This window comes from Colossoma macropomum, unplaced genomic scaffold, assembly GCF_904425465.1.
Source record: "Colossoma macropomum unplaced genomic scaffold, Colossoma_macropomum, whole genome shotgun sequence".
In the NCBI taxonomy this organism is placed as follows: domain Eukaryota; kingdom Metazoa; phylum Chordata; class Actinopteri; order Characiformes; family Serrasalmidae; genus Colossoma; species Colossoma macropomum.
Genome location: NW_023494801.1, coordinates 1,438,643 through 1,457,394, shown reverse-complemented (window position 1 = coordinate 1,457,394; position 18,752 = coordinate 1,438,643). Strand labels below are relative to the sequence as shown.

At 40.1% G+C, this 18,752-nt stretch overlaps 1 protein-coding gene across 1 annotated transcript in view; it reads left to right on the top strand.

Moving 5' to 3' along the window:
* Nucleotides 1-15,509, top strand: part of clec16a (C-type lectin domain containing 16A) — a 153,346-nt gene extending 137,837 nt beyond the window's left edge. Inside the window, exon 24 of the mRNA XM_036589270.1 lies at nucleotides 14,423-15,509. Coding sequence (XP_036445163.1) covers nucleotides 14,423-14,895 — 473 coding nt within the window. The 3' untranslated portion in view covers nucleotides 14,896-15,509. The remainder of the gene's footprint in view (nucleotides 1-14,422) is intronic.
* The last annotated feature ends 3,243 nt before the right edge of the window (nucleotides 15,510-18,752 follow it).

The window sequence follows — 18,752 nt, the reverse complement described above, 5'->3', positions numbered from 1 at the left end:
ATACTGAGACATATTTACAGCCAAGATGGTACAATCTTATTTCCAAAAAAGCTGGGATGCTGTGCAAAATGCAAATTAAAACAAAATGCAATGATGTGCAAATCATTTAAACCCTCTATTTAATTGAAAACAGTACAAAGACAGCATATCAAATGTTGAAAACGAAAATTTTATTGTGTTTTTAAAAATATATATCCATTTTTAATTTTGATGCCAACATCACGCTTCAAAAAAGTTGAGATGGGGCAACGAAAGACTGGTAAAGTTGTATAATTAAAAAAAAACATCTGGTGGTTAATTAGCAACAGGTCAGTAACATGATTGACCACTCTGTGAAAGACTGCACGATCAAATAGTGCAAACAAGAACAACAAGAACAGGAAGACGTTTCATTTTCTAAACTACAGCAGCGTCTCCTCAGTTCCCAAACACTTACAGAGTGTTGGTAAAGAAGAGGTGATGAAACTCAGTGGTAAACAGGCCCCCGTCCCAACTTTTTTGGAACGTGTTGTTGGCATCAAATTCAAAATGGGCAAATATTTTTCAAAAAACAATAAAATTTCTCAGTTTCAACATTTGATATGTTGTCTTTGTAGTATTTTCCTTTAAAAATGTGAAATACATGATTTACACATCATTGCATTCTGTTTGTATTTACATTCTGCACAGCATCCCAGCTTTTTGGAAAATGGAAAATATATATATATATATATAAAATATGCTGTCCCACTTTTTCATGTTACTACCAAAACACTCATTTTAGCCACGCCCCTGCATTTTAGAGCAGGAAGTGAGGCTGCATCCCTGTCCCTCATGGCCACATGGTGAGCAGTTAGATCCCATTGTTTTGAAGTAAATGTGTCCCAAAGTCTGAAAATCAGTGTGGAACATTAAGAATCGGCATATTTTCTGCAGTTCAGCACTTTTTAGTGTTTTAATGTAAAATATGATGATTTTCTGTGTGAACAGCTGTTCAAAGCTGTGTTTGCTGGTCTGTACTGGCTGAGTTTCTGAGCTCAGAATGAGCTAAAATTCTCACCGAAACGGTCACTACTGACACAGTCACTACTGAAACATCTGGTAAAGTTTGGGTAGAGTTATGATTGTTTTGGTAGAGACGAAATGGAACAATCAGTCGTTTGTTTGAATAAAATAAACATAATTAAGGTTTAGAGTCACTCAGAGCAAAACGATTTTAGTCTAAAGTCTCCAAGATCAGTTAAAAGTCCCAAATATGTTTTCAATTCTGACTTCTCATGTGCATGTGTGTTCTTTTTCTAGCTTTAAGCAGAGCAGAATGTCCAGATTCTGCCTCTTGCAGCACCCAGATGTCATTTTGACCACAGTACTAATAGAGCCTTGCTGTTTTCTGCTACTACTCATCCCACTTGATTCCACTGTCTCTCCTGTGATCTGTTCCTCTGTTCCCCTCTAGTCTGGTCTGTCAGGGAAGTTCGGAGGTGTGTGTTTTTTCTAACGGACGATGGCAGTCATGGTGGACAGTGGGTTTAGAGCTCCACCCACGCATCAGGCACGTCCACATGTCCCACCCCACCACCACTACCGTCGCCTGGGCCCAAAAACAACGTCCATACTTGCACACTTAAAAGTGATGGTTCTTCAAGCGTTCTTTGGTAAAGAAAATGATCTTATTACTGATTTTCCATCACTTTTAAGTGTGTAGATTTTACATAGAACTAGAACCACTTAAAGAACCTTTGGGTTCAGTCCCCCGCCTGGGTAAGCACCCTACACTATACCGGTAACAGTCCTTGGGCAAGACTCCTAACACTACCTTCACCTATCTGTGTAAGATGAACCATGAACACTTAAAGAACCTTTTGCATAATTTAAGGGTTCTTTGCATCTTGAAAGAGTTCTTCAGATTGACTGAGAATGTGCTGTATATATATATATATATATATATGTATATATGGCACCTTTTTGAAAAGGGTTCTATATAGCACCAAAAACAGTTCTGCTTTTGATGTCAAGCTTCACTCTTAAAAAAGATGGTTCTTCAAGGGTTTTTCAGTAAAGAAGGTTTTTGCCTCATGAAAGGGTTCTTTGCATCGTAAAAGGGTTCTTTAGATTGATGGAAAATATGCATGAATTCGCTAAAAACAGTTCTATATAGAAACGTTTTAATAAAGTGTTCCACATAGCACCCAAAAGGGTTCTTCTGTTGTTACAGCCTTGACACTGTAACAGTAGAAGAACGCTTTTGAGTGATATGTAGAACCTAACCGTCTAAAGCACATTTTCCATCAGTCTGAAGAACGCTTTCGTAATGCAAAGAACTCTTTAATCATGCAAAGGGTTCTTTGGGTGTCCATGGTTCTATATAGAATCATTTTCATTACTAAAGAACCCTTGAAAAAACATCTGTTTTAAGAGTGTTTTAACAAAAGAAGAACGATTTTTGGTGCTATATAGAACCCTTTTCAAAAGGTTGCTGTTTGGAAGCATGTACAATACATTGTTCTTCAATCTGAAGGACTACCAGATTGGTTCTGTTGGTTCTTTATGGCATTGTTATAAGTTTGACATCGTAATAAAAAAAGAACCCTTTTTGGTGCTATATAGAACCCTTTTAAAAACATGATATGTATAACCATCTACAGCACATTCTCCATTAATCTGAAGAACCGTTTCACCATGCAAAGAAACATTTAATCATGCAAAGGGTTCTTTGAGTGTTCATGGTTCTATATAGAACTATTTTCATTACCAAAGAACCCTTGAAGAGCCTTCCGTTTTAAGGGTGTTTTAACAATAGAAAAAACGTTTTTGGTGCTATATAGAACCATTTTCAAAAGAAAATGCTATGTGGAAGCATATACAATACATTGTTCATCAATCTGAAGAACTATCAGATTGGTTCTATTGGTTCTGTGTAGCATTGTTACAAGTTTGACAACCCTTTTTGGTGCTATATAGGACTGTCTACAGCACATTCTCCATTAATCTGAAGAACCATTTCACCATGCAAAGAACCATTTAATCATGCAAAAGGGTATTTGAGTGTTCATGGTTCTACATAGAACCTTTTTGTTTACTAAAGAACCCTTGAAGAACCATCGTTTTTGAGTGTGTAGCGTCCGGTACACGCCCACTTTCTGCCTGCCGTGATTATATCAGCACTGACTGATGCTGCTGTTGCAGCTTAGTCCATAAAATAAACCTTGTTTTGATAGCAAGGAAATCACTGTGCTTGGAACTGGTGCACTGAAAATGGAGATGAGGAGATAACGTGAAGGACTTGAGCACTTCTAAGAAACCCAAAGCCCTCTCAGCTGTTGACATACTGAGAAGAGGACATACTGAAAAGCATAGAGGCACCATGTGCTGCTCAGCTATGGCTGACTGTGTCCTCAGTTTCCAGGGGCCGGATTCACGAAAGCTTTCTTAAGAAAAAACTTGGAAAGGTTCTTAAGACTGAGAAGTTCGTGAGAATGTCCTTGAATGCAGTTCTCAAAAATTTAAGGAGCTCTCAGATATTCCCTTAAGATGACCTGAATTATTTTCCTAAGATTTTCTTAAAATCTTCATTGTTTTCTTATGTAAGCTATGTTGCGTTTACCACGTAATACAAACAAAGTGAGATACATTTGTATTTGTATTAACTGGTATTTCCGATATTTTGTTTATTCCGCTCAGAGGAGCAAAAGGGAGGAAAAACATCAAACCAAGCGTCAAAAAAACTTAGCAAACAAGAACTTGAGGTAAAGGTAGAATAAACAGCCAATAGGGAAAAAATCCTCCTTAGAAAATACAGGGTGATTCAAAAAGATTCATCGATTTCAAAGCACCATATTTTTACAACTGTGAGGCGTCTAGGAACCAATCACAATCCAATTGAAAGAGGGGGTCATAGAGTTTCTGACAGTCGAGAAAGGAGAGGAGATGCGACCCTGAGCAGAAAGCGTTCTGCGTTCTCCACTTCAATAAGAGTGAATCCGTCATAACTGTGCAGTGTGATTTTCGTGGGCAGTGAAGCTTCAACAGCTCAGAGCGTTCGGCGTTGGTTCCACAACACTGGATGATCTCCGAAATCGCACTGAAAGAGCCGTGAGTGCAGCGACACCCGACATGCTCAATCCAGTATGGGATGAGTTTGACTATGGTGTTGATGTTGTCTGTACAGCTGGAGGAGGTTCAGACTGAGACCTTGTACAATTACGTAATGAACTTTGTGCTCATTTAAACCATATACAGTTTACTGCATTGATCTGTAATGATTTACAAGAGACATAAATCATTTTGAAATCGGAGGAATCTTTTTGAATCACCCTGTTTGATAACTGTGGGGTGACAGACGAGGATGAGGAGCAGCAGAGGCAGCAATTTAGATGCCCACCTTGTCAACTCTTACAGCTTAAGACAGAGTGAGGCTGTCGTAAGTTAACGAAAACATTTAAGAACATAATATTTCCAGGAATAACACCTGCTCTTAGAACTATTCTTAAGAAAATAGGTGAGAAAAGAAAATCAGAGAACTCTTAAGGCGTTATTTGAAGAATGACAATTTCTCATAACTTTTTACTTCATTCATTCTTAAGAATGAAGTTAAGAAAAACACGCATTTAAGATTTTCTTTCTTAAGACGCTTCTGTGAGTCCGGCCCCTGCTCTGTTATTTTGGTTATGCCCTCCTCCTCGAGCGAGTACGAGTGCCTTGGGTTCAGTGATGTGCTGAGTCTTCAGCTGACTCATCCTCGACTCTTAAAAAGCTCTTTTTCAATGTTTCTTATTAAAGATCTTTAAGTTGAAGGATTTAGATTCACCATGAGCTTATTATTATTTTAGCCACGCCCCGGCATTTTAGAGCAGGAAGTGAGGCTGCATCCCTGTCCCTCATGGCCACATGGTGAGCCGTTAGATCCCATTGTTTTGAAGTAAATGTGTCCCAAAGTCTGAAAATCAGTGTGGAACATTAAGAATCGTCATATTTTCTGCAGTTCAGCACTTTTTAGTGTTTTAGTGTAAAATATGATGATTTTCTGTGTGAACAGCTGTTCAAAGCTGTGCTTGCTAGTCGTGTTTTTGACTAAACGACACACTGTTACTCCTGTTATTTAGTTTATTCCACTCAGAGGAGAAAAACCGAGGAAAAACATCAAATCGAGCATCGAAAACAATTTTCCGAAGAAATCCGCAGCCACAGCTCTTCTGGAGAACTATTTCACATGCATTTGCACTTCATTGGTCATTTTCTTTCTTTGTTTATTGACATTGTAGGTGAGCATACAGCACTGCATGATTCAGGGACCCTGCATTCCTTTCATTCCTTTCAAACAAGAACTTGAGGTAAAGGTGGAAGAAACAGCCAACAGGAAAAAATCCTCCTTAGAAAATATGATAACTGTGGGGTGACGGACGAGGATGAGGAGCAGCAGAGGCAGCGTCCGTGATCAGTTTAGACGCTCACCTTGTCAACTCTTACAGCTTAAGACTGTAAAACATTTAAGAACATAATATTTTCAAGAATAACACTTATTATTGTTCTCAGACTTATTCTTAAGAAAATGTTTAAGAGAAGAAAATCAGAGAATTCTTAAGTTATTTGAGGAATAACAATTTCTCGTAACTCTTTCTCTTAAGAAAAACACATATTTAAGAAGATTTTGTGAATCCGGGCCCCGCCTCTGTTATTTTGGATATGCCCTCATCCTCAAGCGAATACGGGCGCCTTGGGTTCAGTGATGTGCTGAGATGTGCTGATGCGCTCGACTCTTAATAAACTCTTTTTTACACATTCTTTTTAATGTGGTTAAAAGGTTATTTAATTTATTTACTCCCTCAAGAACCGTTATTTCTAGGCAGGTATGTAAGATAATGTGCCAAGTCAGAGACCACCCTGTCATTATTTTATTTTCCAGTCAAAACAGCCATTAAAGTTCTTTATTTCTCATTATCAGGCAATAAACCATACAAAACCTCTCCACCCTTTTGCCTTTGCTCATTAATTTCAGGAGACTCACTTTCAATTTTCCGAAGAAATCCACAGCCACACCTCTTCAGGAGGATTATTTCACATGCATTTGCACTTCATTGGTCATTTTTTTCTTTGTTTATTGACACTGTAGGTGAGCATACAGTACTGTGCATGATTCAGAGACCATGCGTTCCTTTCATTTCTAACCAGAGCAGCCGTTAAGTACAGGTTAGTCATTTTTCTGCAGCAGGAAAAAGCAGAACACATATACTTAAAAGAAATGTACACAACAACTTAATATAATATCTAATATATATGTTTTTCAGTATTTATTGTGTCGCTCTTTCCCTGTATTCCAGCCTCCCTTCTTTTCAGGAGACTCACTTTCAGCTCCTCAAAGAATCTGCAGACACACCTCCAAAGTTCAGTCTTAGAAGCTGGTTGATCCATGAAACCTCAATTGCAAGTTTAGACTCATCGGTTCATAAAAACATACTAGACTGGAGCCCCCCCCCCAAGATGAAAGCTTTAAGTGCTATTTATCTGAGACAGTGGTCTATCAGGTCTTCCAGGTGGTTGTTAGGAGTCACATTTTCTCAGTAGCTTTTAATCATTGTCTTGGAAACTCCTGTTTTTTCCACTTTTTTTCTTTAACTTTCTCCTTCCTTAGGCAAGTGGATTATCCAATAATAATAATAATAATAATAATAATAATAATAATAGTAATTTTTATGTATATAGCACTTTTCAGCCGGTGGCAGCTCAAAGTGCTTTACAGACGGAAGATAAAGTTAAACATTAATACAAGAAAGTATTAATTTAGAATCATATAAGAAAATGACAGATCAAATTAAAAGATAAAAACCACGTGACGTAGAGTTTTAATGAAGCGCTGAGTTAAAGAGATACGTTTTTAGATGCTTCTTAAAAGTGAGCTCTGAGCTCGACTGTCTACTAAAAGGTGAACTGAGTTCCACAGTTTAGAAGCAGAATAACAGAAAGAGTCTCTCCACGTTTTCTGTATTTTACAGGTGTTTGTAGAAGGTCAGTATCTGCAGATCTAAGATCATAAACACACAGACACTCTGTGATGTAGGCGGAGCTTTAAGGTCATTTAGAGCTTTAAAAACTAGCAGCAGAGCCTTAAAGTCTGTCCTGAACGAAAGAGGCAGCCAGTGCAGCTCTTTTAAACAGGACTGATCTGATCTCTCTGTGTTGTTTTTGTTAGGATGCTGATGCGTTTTGTATGAGTTGTAAAGGATGTACTGTTTTCTCAGGAAGTCCAGTAAGAAGACCATTACAGTGATCAGTTCTGCTGTAACAAATGCAGTTTCTCTGCGTCGCTCTGAGAGAGAAAAGGCTGAACTTTAGTGATATTTCTGAAATGATATTTACAGCGATCAGGCATAACATTCTGACCACCTCCTTGTTTCTACACTCATCGTCCATTTTATCAGCTCCACTTACTATATAGGTGCACTTTGTAGTTCTACAGTTACAGACTGTAGTCCATCTGTTTCTCTGATACTTTGTTAGCCCCCTTTTACCCTGTTCTTCAGTGGTCAGGACCCCCATGGACCCTCACAGAGCAGGTACTGTTTGGGTGGTGGATCATTCTCAGCACTGCAGTGACACTGACGTGGTGGTGGTGTGTTAGTGTGTGTTGCGCTGGTACGAGTGGATCAGACACAGCAGTGCTGCTGGAGTTTTTAAACACTGTGTCCACTCACTGTCCACTCTATTAGACACTCCTACCTTGTCGGTCCACCTTGTAGATGTAAAGTCAGAGACGATAGCTCATCTGCTGCTGCACAGTTTGTGTTGGTCATCCTCTAGCCCTTCATCAGTGGTCACAGGACGCTGCCCACAGGACGCTGTTGGCTGGATGTTTTTGGTTGGTGGACTATTCTCAGTCCAGCAGCGACACTGAGGTGTTTAAAAACTCCAGCAGCACTGCTGTGTCTGATCCACTCAGACCAGCGCAGCATTAGCGTGGTCATAATGTTATGCCTGATCGGTGTATGTATATATACATATATATATCTGGCCGGTCTGTAGAAAATTGTTGCTGTATGAAGGTTTGATCTCAGTCATTCTAAAAGGTCAGTGCTCCAGTAAGGGATTAAGAGGCCGTTTCACTCGCTTCCTGTTTGGCATCTTCTTCTGCATTTGATTGCCTCACATTTGTGTATTTTTCTGCCCTTGCCTCTGTCCATTCTTGCCTTTCACATCAACAGTGTTTTCCTGTTTAGTGCGTTTAGAGCAAATTTTTCAAGCTTATCTTAGTACGATTTGTAACATCAACTTTTTTTTTTCTTTCTTCAGCATCGCTTCTTCCCTCGCTGCCTCGTATCAGTGGCTATACTAAAATCTCTCACAATCTTGTTTACATTGCTTAAAAGAACATTCTGTCCCATTAACCGCAGAAAGATGTAAGGAACAGCCTGTTCAGATGTTCACATGCACTTGGCTCATGTTTGAGGCAGCAATAGGTACTTGAAGAGACAGCAGCTGCGAGGCTGCTGCTTTTACTCTGAGAAGCTATTTGTGTTAATGGCATCTGATTTTGCACCATTTCTTTTTGCCTTGGAACACCCTGCACCCCACCCTCTCGCCATAATAACTGAAGAATGTGTATGATTAACCACCTTGTTTCAAAACTATCATAAAGCAGTACCTGTAAAACAGATCTGTAACCATTTTGGTAATAATTCTGTCAGGGAGATTTTAGAGGTGGACGTCTGGTTCCTATCACCACCACTGTGAACAGTTCTGACTCAGTAAGTTTCTCTAGAACGGAGCGTTTCACACCAAACCACTCTGAACCCTCTGAACCACTCTGTTTACATCTTAACCAGTTAATTTTGTAGAAAATGTTTTATTTATTTATTGGTTCCTTATTAATGTTGTGATGAAGTGTCTTCAGAAAGGTGGGCTAAGTTAGTCGGTGCCCCTGCACTTTATTAAATTACAGGAGATAATTTTGGGGGTCGCAGAATAAATATCCACAAAAAGTACAGCTGAGCTGTCAGATATCAATTATTATATACACACTTAAAAAGGATGGTGCTTCAAGGGTTCCTTAGTAAAGAAAATGGTTCTATAAATGGTTCTGCGTAGAACCATAAACACTCAAACAACCCTTTGCATGATGAATGGATTCCTAGCATTATGAAAGGGTTCTTCAGATTGATGGAAAATGTGCATATAGAAGGTTCTATATAGAACCTTTTTGAAAATGGTTCTGTATAGCACCCAAAAAGGATTCTTCAGCTGTTACAAGCTTGACACCGTAACAATTGAAGAACACTTTTGGGTGCTACGTAGGACCATTTTAAAAAGGTTCTATGTAGAACCATAAACATTCAAAAAGCCCGTTGCATGATTAGAGGGTTCTTTGCATTGTGAAAGGGTTCTTCAGATTGGTGGAAAATATGCATGAATGTCCTATAGGCAGTTCTGTATAGAACCTTTTGAAAAGGGTTGTATATAGCACCCACAAGGATTCTTCTATTGTTACAAGCTTGACACCGTAACAATAGAACCCTTTTGGGTGCTATATAGAACTATTTTCAAAAGTTTCTACACTGAACCATCTACAGCACATTTTCCGTCAATATGAAGAACATTTTACCATGCAGAGAATCCTTAAATCATGCAAAGGGTTCTTTGAGTTTGTGGTTCTATATAGAAACATTTTCTTTAGTAAAGAACCCTTGAAGCACTGTCTTTTTTAAAAGTGTAGGGTAGCTGTCAGTTACACACACAAACAAAATTGTTGCTTTGTTTAATTAAAGTGAAGAGCGGTAACAAAGGAAGAAGCTCTAATCTGCCCTGGAATCTTTCCCAAAACTACTTTACTGATTGTTTGTTGCATTAACAGTTATTAACAGTCCCTTCTTTTCCTTATTAATTACCATCATACTTACTATTAATGGAGTGTTTTGCTATAATATACACACCGATCAGGCATAACATTCTGACCACCTCCTTGTTTCTACGCTCATTGTCCATTTTATCAGCTCCACTTACTATATAGGTGCACTTTGTAGTTCTACAGTTACAGACTGTAGTCCATCTGTTTCTCTGATACTTTGTTAGCCCCCTTTTACCCTGTTCTTCAGTGGTCAGGACCCCCATGGTTTATTTGGGTGGTGGATCATTCTCAGCACTGCAGTAACACTGGCGTGGTGGTGGTGTGTTAGTGTGTGTTGCGCTGGTATGAGTGGATCAGACACAGGAGTGCTGCTGGAGTTTTTAAACACCTCAGTGTCACTGCTGGACTGAGAATAGTCCACCAACCAAAAATATCCAGCCAACAGGATCCTGTGGGCAGCGTCCTGTGACCACTGATGAAGGACTAGAGGATGACCAACACAAACTGTGCAGCAGCAGATGAGCTATCGTCTCTGACTTTACATCTACAAGGTGGACGGACAAGGTAGGAGTGTCTAATAGAGTGGACAGTGAGTGGACACAGTGTTTAGTTTTTTTTTGGGCCTTGGGGTGGAAAAGGCTGAGAACCCCTGAGTTAGACCAATCAGAAACAATTGCTGTATATGTGACATCACAAATAACTGTTAGCCTGGACTCGGCATTTAAGCTTCATGCCAGTAACAGTGGATTTTCTGCTCTTCTTCGCCAAAAAACAGGCCTGGGAATAATTTATAGAAAATCACAGTAAGATTTTCCCCCAGATCATTCAGCGCTGAACATCAGTATTGAGTGTGCATGACATTCCTATTAATAATTTTCTTTGTTTTTATGTTTTAATATTAACAGATAAAGCAGGATATCAGTATGTTGGGTGTAACTGCCTTCTGATGTTCCCCCCCTCCCACTTCTCAGACCAAATCTGCACCCCTGGCTACAAACTATAGCCGAGCAGTCTAACATTTAGCTGCACTGCAAAGAAATGTTTCTATCTTAATAGCGTTTAGCAGAGCCACCGTCACAGATCATTTTCATGGGTTTCTGCCCCATTGAACCCACAGCAATGTCCAAAGTTTGTGAAATAAATTTGAATGAGCAGGAAAGCAGCACAGTTTAGATTTACAGTAAGACTAAATTTGTGCTACGTTGCTCAGCTTCAGCTCAGTGTTCTGGTAAAAACAATAGAAATTTCTATCAGTAATTTTTGTTTCACATCAACAAGAATACCTACACTTTTAAAACGTTGTTCTTCAAAGGGTTCTTTAGTAAAGACAATGGTACAGAACCGTGAACACTCAAAGATCCCTTTGCATTATTAAAGAGATCTTTGCATTGTTCTTCAAATTGTTGGAGTATGTGCTGCGGTTCTATATAGCACCAGAAAGAGTTCTTCTATTACGATGTCTGTAGAATAACAATAGAATATATCGCTGCTGTCAGAACAAAACCTCGTATCTCCATTTTTATCATTTTTCAGACATAATTTGAAAATGCTTGTTGCTCTTTATGTTGCCTGTGAATTCCATGATGAATGGACTAAAAGAAACGACCCAGAACTTCTTTGAAAAAATTCTGGTTCCATTGACTTACATTAAAAGTAAAGTAGGTTTTTTCCTTCTCCTGTAAAGTTACCATTTTGAAAATACAAGGTTTTCTTCTGACAGCAGCAATATATATATATAATCTGAAGAACCCTTTAATAATGCAAAGAACTCTTTAATGATGCAAAGGGTTCTTTGAGTGGTTATGCTTACCATTTTCTTTTCTAAAGAACCCTTAAAAACCATCATTTTTAAGAGTATAGGTGTCTAAATTGCCATTTAGGTAACGTAGTTTTCTGTTATTAAATTAAAAAAAAAATGTACAGGTAAAAGTTGATTTCATGTATTATTACATATTTTCACAGTATTTCATACTACTCTACCTTCTCCAGCATCCTACACACTTAAAAAGGTTCTTTAAAGGTTCTTTAGTAAAGAAAATGGTTCTATATAGAACCATGAACACTCAAAGAACCCTTTGCAAGATTAAAGGGTTCTTTGCATCTTTAAGGGGTTTCTCAGATTGATGGAGAGTATATGGTTCTATATAGCACGAAAAAGGGTTCTTCTGTTGTGGCAAGCCTGACATCGTAACAATAGAAGAACCCTTTTTCGTGCTATATAGAACCCTTTTTCTATATATATATATTACTGGAAAGCATGAAGTCCCAAAGGAAAACAAAACTCAACTTTTCTGCACATAAATATAATTTCCGGAAATTTTCAGCAGTTATGTTTGGACCCAAACCTTGCAATACATGACTCATCTCAGTAAACGTAAAAGATAAACAGATTAGACTAACATAAGCTTGTTTTATACCAGAAATCAGGCAGAATAATGGTAGATTGAGTGGAATGTGAGGGGGAGTGTGTTTTGTTTCTAGAGGCAGTGAGCAAAAATCTGATGAAGCTGCCTTTGTGCGCCCTTTTTGCAGGATTTTACCATCTGAAATCCCTCAGTATTGGCCCAAGGACCACCAATGGGTGCTTTGCGGCCCACTTGTGGCCCACGGCCCAGTGGTTGAGAAACCCTGATCACATTCTCCATCAATCTGAAGAACGCTTTCACAATACAGAGAACTCTTTTATGATGCAAAGAGTTCTTTGAAAGATAATCATCATCAAATCCCTTGGTTTTTTATATTAGCCACATCGTGGCTCCTGGAAAAGTGGACATCCGATATAAAACGTTAAAGATAAGCAGCTCATTTTGTTATATCACTATCTACATCCACAAAACAGCAGTTTTTCAGGATAATCAAGCATTTCCTCTGTTTACTCCCTTCACTCAGTCTCTGGTCTCTCTCCTCGCACCCCATTGCGCTTTTTAGAGCAGTAATTGCCGTCTCCTCCTGCGGGAGGTTCTCTGCCAGGAGTTTGTGAGTCACATTCACACAAGTGCAAAATACCGCAGTGTTTTTATGACCGGCTCTGCGTCCCTAAAGTCTTCCTCAGTCCCTTTGAATCCTGAGACTAGAACGTTTTTGGATTTCCTCTGTTCTAACACGCCTCACCCAGCAGATAAGCCAACGCCTCACCCTGCAGATGCGCAGCTTTTTTACTTACTTAATCAGCTGAATTAGGCGTTCTAGATAAGGGAAAACATTGAAATCTGCACAATATAGGATCCCCAGTACTGGAGAACCACTGCTCTAAAACCGTAAAGCCAGAGCACAGAGAACAAACACCAACAAACATACATGTCTGGCTGGTGTGTCATACTTGTGTGAGTTTGAGTTTCTCGGATGTTCTCCACCCATTTGTTCTGTTTTTTTGGGTCTGTTCTTACATTCTAAAGACGACTGCAAACAGTTGAGAACTGGCGTTTGGAGACTGTTTGGTTGGTGTGCTCTGAACTACGTACTGTCACAGGCCAAATGAACCAGGGTTAATGAGGGGAGAACGTTCTAGAACAGTTTGAGAGGGGAGATAACATTTCAGAACAGTCAGAAAGGGAGGAAGTGTTTGAGACCAGTGTGCATTGGGGAGAACATTCTAGCACAGCGTGTATGGAGACCATTTTAGAAGGATATTCTCACATCTGTCAAATTGTGTCAAAAACATGTTCTAAAGCAGTGTGAATGAAGGAGAACATTATAGAACTGTGTGAATTGGGAGAGCTTTCTAGCACAGTGTAGATGGAGGAGAACATTTTAGACCAGTTTAAGGGAGGGGGGGGGGTAAAGTTTCAGAACCATGGGAATGAAGAACATTCTAGAACAGTGTAATGAAAGGGAAACATTCTATGACGTGTGGATAGGGAGTAGAGAGGAGCATTCTAGAACTGTGTGAAGGGAGAGAACATTCTAGAATAGTGTGATGCGGATAGCATTCTAGAACTGTCTGAATGGGGAAACATTCTAGAACAGTGAGAGTGGGGAAGGACATTCTAGACACGTGAATGTAGGAGAACATAATGGAACAGTGTAAATGTAGGAGAACATTTTACAACAGTGTGAATGAGGGAGAACACTTGGAAAAATGCCAATAAGGATCATATTCTAGATGATGCAAATGCAGAGAACATTCTCGAACAGTGTGAATTGGGGAACATTCTAGAACGACACGAAAGAGGACAATTATAGAACAGTGTGAATGAGGAGAATATTCTGGAACACTGTGATTGAGGAGAACATTCTGAAACAGTGTGAATGGAGAACATTCTAGAACACACTCTGTGAAGGACATGAATAATTTAGATCAGCGAGAAAGGAGGAGAACATTCTAGAGCAGCATGAGTACGGAAGATGTTATAGAAAAGTATGAATTTGGAGAACATTCTAGAGACTTCAAGCAATCACACACAGGTTCAGCGCACCAGCCCATTATTTGGGTTCTTTGGTGTTTGTTGGAGAACATTGAGTTGCTGTGCTTTGAGCTTTAGCTCTCCGTCCATGCCGGCTCTAGCTCACATAGTGTCTTCCCACTGCTTGCCTCTGCTGTGTTGATGTGAACAGATGAAGCTGTGGGTTCTCGCGTGGTTCTGACCGATTCTGCTCTCCCTGTTCTAGCTCCAGCTCCAGCTCTGGCTCCCAGCCTGACGCCCGCCGCCCAGCCCACCATCTCCCTGCTGTCGGACGCGGACGCCGAGACTCTCAGCGTGGACTCCCTCACCCTGCTGCCCCCAGCGGACCCACCTCGCCTCCGGTCCTTCAGCTCGCAGTCCTCCGTCCAGGAGGAGACGCCGAGCGCTGCCCAGGACGAGGACCCCAAACCCGAAGAGCCTTCAGCTCGCTCAGGCCAGTCCCTGGGGGACAACATGGAGAACACCGCAGGGGTAGAGGACAGGAAGGACATTACAGTCATACCAGAGGAGGACGAACCTTCTCCCAGTTCTGAACCAGCAGATGTGGATTCTGAGGAGCCGGAGTCGACGTTGAGAGAAGAGGCCGAGACTCAAGCAGAGAGCGAGGCTGCAGCTCACATTACTCAGCCAGACCCAGAGGAGAACCCTGACCTGGAACAGGAGACTGAAATAGACTGAGCGGACCTGCTCTGAGGGGACACTTCCAGTGGAGAAGCTCACTCCTTAAAGCGATAGTTCAGCAAAACACCTAATTCACACACTTTTACCCTTGACTCAAATGTAGACGAGCAGCCAAAACATGTTTGATATCAGAGATTTGCTTCTTAAAGGGCCCAAATTCTGCATTTTTCTTCTTTATTTTTTCTTGTGTATTTTTCCCCCAGGGTTCCATTTATAACATCTGTGTGAGTTTGTGTGCCAAAAACAGCTGTAAACCATTTTACAACCTCTCTTTATCCCTTAGAATCGAACAGGCTGTTTTCTTACTGTGCCTTTAAGACGTATATATGTAAATGAGCTCTGTTCTGATTGGCTGTGCCTCAATTCAAAAAGCAGTCCTTCTTGAAACACTTCTTATGCTTTCAATGTGAGTAGAAGGTGTTAAACTGAATAGGGGGATGTATATAAATGATTTGGTCTGTAGCTCACATTACAAGCCTCATTGCTCAAATCTGATTTTTTGCTCAAATCCGATCTCTCTGACACGATGGTTTACACTCGTTTAGGTATCTGATTCAAATCTGTCATTAATGTGACGAACCGGCGTCCTGAAATGACCCACATGACCACATCCTACTCAGTAACGTCACGTGAATGAATCACGAGCATCATCAGCACAAACTAACGAGCAGAACGAGCTTCGCTGAGAAGATAATTAACTCTGATCAACTCTCAGCTTCATTATTAGAGCGAGACGAAGGAGAAAAAGGTGAGATGAGCTGCTTTTCCACCGTTTACAGGCTTTAACTTCTGTGCGGCGCTGCTGCCATGGTGACGCTGAATGATGGCACAGTGGAAAAAAAGCACATGAATTCCGATTTGAGCGTCACATTAATGGCCACGAATCAGATACGTATCCGATCTAGGCCCACATATGAAAGTGGCTCAGGTCGGATTTGAAAAGATCAGATTTGCGTGTCCACACAGCCCTGAAAACATCAGATCTGAGTCCCATTAGGGTAGAAAAATCGGATTTGTGCCACTTCAGCCTGGTAATGTGAACGTAGCCTTTGTGACATCACAAAAACAGTGAATTCAAAAGGGGTTTTAGAAGCTTATTTTCCATATATGGGCTGTAAGAACCGGGGAGTGAGCAGGACATTTGGAAATTATGTTTACATACAGAATCAAACCTTTTAATGGACAGTTTAGTTTTTATGATGTGGGCCCTTTAAGTCTGGGATGGATTACCAACAAATAGCCCTTTGAATATGTAGTAACTGAATAAATTAAAAGGCCCTACTTCCTGTATCTTGTTTAAAATGCTCATAGTTCGTTATTACATGACAATTTTCTATCCTCAGAATTAAACAGACTGTGCCTTTAAGGCTGATATATGTAAATGAGCTCGTTCTTGTGACATCACAAAAATGGTGTGTTCAAAGCAGGCTGTTTTTGCTGCATATTTTCATACAGCGAGTGAGTGATACCTTCTGAAACTTTTCTAGTGTTTATTTCAAAGTAAGTGAGGAAAGCCCTTTTTTCTGTGGTATGGGCCCTTTAAGCTGTCTTACCATGTTAGCACGATGCTAACTGGTGCCTATAAGCTTTCACTGTTTGTTAGCTACATTAGCCTCTGAGCTCCAGTTCAACACTAAAGAAGCACTAAACATGTCTTGGCTGACCGACAGCATTTGGAAAAGGGGGTAAATGTGTAGTTTGTTTTTGGGAGAACCATCGCTTTAAGCCTGGACATACAGTCGTATGCAAAAGTTTGGGCGCCCCGTGTTTTGTAGATGTTCTAAGTGAAGATAAGTGAACACATCCTCTACAGTGAACACACTTCTGCACATTTTGGTGCACAGTTACTGTTTATTCACTGCATTTAACAAATGCATAAGACGTAAAATGTTGGGAAGACACATTGGGGAAGAAATAAGACATAAAATGTGGCCTGTGCGAAAGTTACAGCACAGTTTATGCCTTATGTTTTATTATTTTTGTTAAAAACTCAGAAATTTTGCACTAAGGTTTCAATTTTCCACATAAAATCAGCCGTAATAATTTGACCAGGGGTGTTCGAACTTTTGCACGCAGCTGTATCCATACCTGTGTACCGGTTAATGATAACATGAACGCTTGTCTTTGTAGATTCATTGCGGTGGTGACTTCATTTTGGCGCCTCCTCTTTGTTTAAGGACACTCTGGAATGCAGCATTTTTGTTTTCTTTCTCTTTCCTCGAGAACAGTGGCGCTCTCACGGGAACAATGGAGTCATTGATGGTCGATAGCGTCCTTCAAAGCACAGCTTTGTTTTCTCGTCTGAGCAACGTTGTTTTTTTTTTTTTCTGTCGTGGTGCTGTGTGTCTGAGCGAGGCTGGATTACGAGTGAATGAGTGGGTTTGTCCAGAACTGCGTGTCTGTGTGTGAGAGGAGGAGCAGCAGAGCGGGTTTGTTTTTATGACTATGTCCGAGAGGGTGGGCGAACGCCCGCTCGCTTTTACCAGTCTTAACACTGAGGAATGTACAAAGACTTTTTGGAGTCTGTCCAGCGGTGCTTTCTCCTGGAGGACTATTTCACTTTGAATGAATGTGCTTTTGCACTTCATCAGTAGCTTTGTGTCATTTTTTGAGATCGTTGGTGAGCAGACAGCACTGTGAGAGTCAGAGACCATTTATTTATTACATAAAGTACAAGCTGTTCATTTTTCAGAGTGAGCAAATACACCGATCAGGCATAACATCATGACCACCTCCTTGTTTCTACACTCATTGTCCATTTTATCAGCTCCACTTACTATATAGGTGCACTTTGTAGTTCTACAGTTACAGACTGTAGTCCATCTGTTTCTCTGATACTTTGTTAGCCCCCTTTTACCCTGTTCTTCGGTGGTCAGGACCTCCATGGACCCTCACAGAGCAGGTACTATTTGGGTGGTGGATCATTCTCAGCACTGCAGTAACACTGACGTGGTGGTGGTGTGTTAGTGTGTGTTGTGCTGGTCTGAGTGGATCAGAAACAGCAGTGCTGCCGGAGGGTAAAAGGGGGCTAACAAAGTATCAGAGAAACAGATGGACTACAGTCTGTAACTGTAGAACTACAAAGTGCACCTATATAGTAAGTGGAGCTGATAAAATGGACAGTGAGTGTAGAAACAAGGAGGTGGTCATGATGTTATGCCTGATCGGTGTGTATATGTATGAGAAAATTATACAACAACTAAATATAATGTTTTTCAGTATTTATTCACACTCTTTATTCCAGCTTCCATTCTTTTCAGGAGACTCACTTTCAGTTCCTCAAAGAATCTGCAGACACACCTCCAAAGTTCAGTCTTAGAAGTGGGTTTATCATTTTCTGCTTCTCGCCATCCAAATAAATCCTGTAACAAATTTCATAAATCCTTACTCCACATCTCAGATGTCCAGTTTAAGTTTCTCCTGCCTCTTTCCTTTTCTCAGTGAGTGCTACACATCCTTAGCAACCAGACCTGTAGCGTCATCAGTGACTGCTTTAGGATTAAATATTGATTTGATGTTATATTTAGTGTTGGAGACTTCATTTTCTTTGTTTCCTGCTTTTTCCTGATACTGAAAAATGAATAACTTGTACTAAATGTCTGTTGTGACTGTAAATTTAATAAATGAAGGATGGTCTGTGAGTTATATGTCGCTGCTGTTGGGACAAAAGCTTGTATCTCCAAAAAGGTAACTTTACAGGACAAGGAAAAATGTTTGTAATGTTTAGTAAATGGAGAAATATTTTTTCCAAGTCATTTTGGACCATTTTTGTTGGTCTGTTCATCGTGAAATTTTGACACAACTTAAAAGGCAGCTGCCTTTTTCAAATTATGTCAAAAAATGAAAAAACAACA